The sequence below is a fragment of the Triticum aestivum genome, chromosome 1D (assembly GCF_018294505.1).
Source record: "Triticum aestivum cultivar Chinese Spring chromosome 1D, IWGSC CS RefSeq v2.1, whole genome shotgun sequence".
NCBI lineage: Eukaryota > Viridiplantae > Streptophyta > Magnoliopsida > Poales > Poaceae > Triticum > Triticum aestivum.
This window is the reverse complement of record NC_057796.1, coordinates 383,497,694-383,502,489: the sequence shown is the minus strand read 5'-3', so window position 1 is coordinate 383,502,489 and position 4,796 is coordinate 383,497,694. Positions and strand designations below refer to the sequence as shown.

At 38.6% G+C, this 4,796-nt stretch overlaps 1 protein-coding gene across 1 annotated transcript in view; it reads right to left on the bottom strand.

Annotated features, from left to right (window-relative positions):
* Positions 1-376: 376 nt before the first annotated feature.
* Positions 377-4,796, bottom strand: part of LOC123182260 (protein ESMERALDA 1) — a 7,614-nt gene continuing 3,194 nt past the window's right edge. Inside the window, exons 5-10 of the mRNA XM_044594767.1 lie at positions 4,201-4,398; positions 1,936-2,140; positions 1,661-1,828; positions 1,310-1,477; positions 1,048-1,238; positions 377-938 (exon numbers count right to left, since the gene is read on the bottom strand). Of these exons, the coding sequence (XP_044450702.1) occupies positions 776-938; positions 1,048-1,238; positions 1,310-1,477; positions 1,661-1,828; positions 1,936-2,140; positions 4,201-4,398 (1,093 nt within the window). The 3' untranslated portion in view covers positions 377-775. The remainder of the gene's footprint in view (positions 939-1,047; positions 1,239-1,309; positions 1,478-1,660; positions 1,829-1,935; positions 2,141-4,200; positions 4,399-4,796) is intronic.

Genomic DNA, 4,796 nt, shown 5'->3' with positions numbered 1-4,796 from the left:
CATGTGAGGCACATTCAGAGATCAAAGCTTTGCTGCTGACACTGCTGCCGGACTTGAATGTTCGGCCCTACAGCACAATGGAGTACTCCTACTCAGCATAGACAAACAAGATATATTGCTGTGAACTGATCTGTTTTAGAAAAACAAGGGTTTACCTACTCAACTGATCATGCACCAGTTGATGGTTGGATGCAGTAAGCAGGCAGGCAAGTACTATATGCTGCAAGAAGATATTTCGGCTGTACGGTGACAAAGCAAGAATCAAGTAGCACCATGCAATCTCCAACGTTTGCTCCATACAGAGATAGTACTGGTTAAGTGCCAGACAAAGTTACAACTTACAACAGAGGGGAATAAGACCCCGGTAAACAAGACAGAAACAATGCTCATTTCTAGAGCAAGAGGGGAAAGAGTTGAATAACAAATTTACAATGTTTACCTTCCATCAAAATTTGTGTACGACAACAAAATTCTAATGAGCCATGTACAAGGGGGACACTACAACACTAATCTGTCTGGAACTTCATAGGAGGAGCTCTATAGGTGTCAGATGGATCTACTGGTATGTGTTAGATCTAATCGCTCTATGGTTAGCAGCAAGACTAGGGAATCTGAGGCATCCCTGTTGCTGTTGGCACAAGCTATACATAAATCGATGTACAACACCCTGTCAGGTATGCGCAGGTGAAGTTGAATCGCCACCGCACAGTACACGGAGAATGAACAAATCATACCGTGTGCCAGAGAAATACGTTAGTTCACTGAGCTGCTGATACTATCTAGTGTGTATGGGTTTCGAATGCGTTGTTTTGTTCAAGCGGCACATGCAGTCAGGACATGGAAATGTGTATATCGATTCATTTGGTCTTTTCATCTCGACCCCTTTGGCATCACTGTGTGCTCTCATGTTGAGTAAGTGACGTTTCAATGACTTCCATCTGCATAAAAACGAGAAGGCATGACTAAAGACTACAGAGAGGAAGAATACGAGTCGTAAATGCTTAGGCTCTGAAACAAAAATAAACTAAGGGTGGTCCAGTGTATTACCCGATACGTGGATTATCAAAGAGTATGGCCAGCCTTCTTTTGTCTGGCTTAATTGTCTTTGAATGTCCACCATACAAGTATCTTCTGTGTCCCATAAGAAAATGAGGGAAATTTCCACCTTGTGTGGTCACGAAAACTTCACTATAGGTGCAAACACTATAATCTAGTGCAGCCATCCTTGAGGAGAAATTCTGTCAACAATGTGTCGTTTTAGAACAATACCCATATGAAATTCCAAAGCGTGCAGCTAACCTGACAATACCTTAAATGGAGCAAGTTCCTCATCTGATGCTAGTGTTTCTTTTGTCTGTAGAAGAGGAAACATTTCAAGAAGAGGAGCCATGGTTTTCTCTGATTTGTAAATCTTTCCAGAGGCCAAATAAATCGCCGTCTTATTGTTGAAACCCATCCCACGAAGCATTAATCCAACCTAAAGGTCATGTAGCATAAACATGTAGATCATCAAGACCCTGAACGGAAAATAGTCTTACTAGACGAAAGAAACTGGGCAGAGCATGGTACCAAAAATGTGCTGAAGAAATAAAGGAGTCAAGAGTTTCACTAACATGCTAACAGCGGTGAGCATCTGTGTTCATATTAGATGCAGACATACCTCCAAAGGTGTAAGTGGACATTTCCCGTTCATTCTTATAATTCCTGGCCTTATTACCTTCCCTCTCCTTGTAAACTTCCCTCGCCAACCTATTTCTCTGGCCACATCCATTTCCTTCTTCTCCTCGTCACCACCATCATATACACAACATGAGAAGGCAACCATATCCTGCAAGACAACAAATTAGTAGATGCCTCCAAATTTTCCTAACACCAGAAAATAGTGAATCCCAAGTTCCAAATAATATTAAATAATCTTCACAAAGGAAATCAAACCTCCTCAAAACGAAGATGCACTGCGATATATTTCCCATTGCTTTCAGCACTTCTTTCTCTCATTCGAGAAATTAAAGTCTCCGATAGAGTAGCAATTGGGTTTGAAAATTTTAAAGCTTCAAAATTCACCAAGCATCTCAACCGTTGAACAACAGGTGGGGCATCGAATGAGAGTCGGTTTGCAAAAGGAGAAATTCGGATGAATCTGTAGTCCAGAACATAGTATAACTTCAGGAACAGTCGCAAAATAATAAAAGAAGCACATTATCATATTTTAATTTGAGATATCAAGTGTAATCACTTCCTGAGGTGCTACGATGCAATCAAACTTTGATTCTGGGGACCAAATCAACATTTAATTTCTGATAAATAGTAGTAGTCTATAAGGTATTCAAGTCCCCTCTAAAATTGCAGATTCAAAATGAAAATGTGTTTGAAGAAACAGAAAAGAGAAGTTTAGCATGAATAGCAACATTTGTCTTTCCCTTTTTCCTTCTGAATTGTCTTTTCCCATTTAGCAGAATGAATTTCACCTTGAAATATTAGACATGGGTAGTGTACATTCAGAAGTACATCTAGATTCTTTTGGGGGGGAAATCATGACCGACTGTGTGAATGCAGCACACTGGGTGATTATAGGATATGTTTCCATTTCACAAAATGTGATGGGCACAATACATGGGCAATTTAGGAATTAGATTAGAAAAGAACCAAATGAAGATATCAGATTATCTAGTTAGTAAAGAGATAATTTCAGGTAGGAATTTGAAGCTAGAGATAAGCTTTATTTGCAAATTAGACACAAGAGATCCAGTCTTGTGGATCAAGTCAGTAGTCCTATATATCAAGGATTGGCGTGTGACCTTTTGAGCAACTATGAGAAATCCAAAGTGGCAACGTTAAACTAAGCGAATCTACTACCCAGGTATTAGGCCTTGCAGTGGCTAGACGAGGGTGGGTTGCCCATTCCCCACCTTTGAACCCTTGCCAGTTCATCCCTTCAACACAAATAATGAAGATCATTTCCAAAAGAACTGGGTGATGTCAGGTTCATTCCCGACAAAACAGCAGTATCCGGATACAAGAAAATTGACTTGTTTAAACTGTAAACTAGGTCTTCTGTTTTCATTTTCCTTAAATCTGGAGAAACATCCCTTTTTTCATACATTAAACTAATTTTCATGTGAATCTAACTGTAAAGAGAAGAGTCAACAATTTAACAATCTTCAGAACAATCGTTCAAACTAGGCAGTCCCACTGGTTATGGCACCTTTGAAAGTTAGGAACTGAGTCACCACAACAAGTTGTTACAAGCCAGTTTCCAGTGTAAGAAGGTATTTCACTAACAAAACTGAGCACGATACTGGTGAAGAGATGCCCCAACTATATTTCATCAATAATTGCTAATATCAGAATGTCCTACGTTAACTAACTGCATATAGGTCTAGGGATGCAAATTGATTGTTCTTATGGTACCCTCTGACCCTACTTAATTCAACCAAATGAACAAAATTTCTGAAAGTGATGTGATTTTGAAAACTTAGTTCATTTGGTTGAACTAAAAGGGGTCAGAAGGTACCCTAGGGTAACTTTTACGGTACCCATTTGCACCCCTGTATAGGTCCATAACTAAGGCTAGAAGTTTTTGCAGAAGCATATAACTTACATAGTTACATCGCATGCAAGGGAAGTGAATAACGAAAAATCCGACATCCTCAGGCTGGAATTAGTTGACGCTCAAATGGATGTATCTAGATTTCAGTGCTAGATACATCCGTTTGAGCATCAACTAATTCCGGACGGAGGGAGTGTATACGTATGATCCCCACTAATTTATTTATCTCAACATGCAAGCATGCCACATCACCATACAGTTATGGATGGAATAAGGCCCACCTCAACATGCAACCATGCATGGAAAAATACCCACCACCACAAGCAACCATGCATGGGAATATACTTTCCACTCTATTATTCAACTTATATTCAATAAATATATTACAATTATACATAATCAAATATAGTAAGTCGAATGTATCTTTTATGTTGGTTCATGTCTTATTAATCTAAATATTTATATTCCACACAATCATATCTCATTGAAATATATTGCAACCGATTCCCGCAGCAAAGCGCGGGGCATCTATCATCTAGTTAAGATAACACGGCAAAACATATGCATAACAAACCAGGATACAGCCAAAATAAATTCACGCAAGCAACTTTAATTCCGAAGTGACAAGTGATTTGGATTTTTTAACTCACCTTTCTTCAACTAACTTCGGAAGAACAACATCTTTGTAGTATGTACTAGAAGACCAAGCCTTTATCTTGAAATTGAATACATTGCTTAGATTGTGACCAAAACGCTCCATTATAAAATCAGGCGCTTTGTTAACTACTCGAACATCATTCTGTAGACGTTTTACAAAGTGTTCTTCATCATAAATATCGCGGAATTTGCTGTACCCAAAATAAGACATCAGCAAGCATATTTGTTCTACTAAAACTACAGTTGTATAAAATTTAACTTTAAGGAGCCTGAACAAAAGGCACAGGCATCTATCCAACAAGAACGAATATATAAGTTGTCCAGCACCCAATGCAGCCCAAAGTCCAGTACTGTGTGCTAGTTCATCTCTTAAATATTTAATTAATCTCACTCTTTATAACCTTTACAGTAAAAATAACCACCATTCCTATAATGATTTCAAATTATCGATGCAACATGCAAATAAGGATAACAACCCATATCAGTTTTGGCCCTTTTCGGAGTGATACCCAGTGTAGTCAACTACAACTAGCAAGAGAGTGTACAAGCCACTTTATATATGATAAATTTGTTTGTTTTAGACGAACAT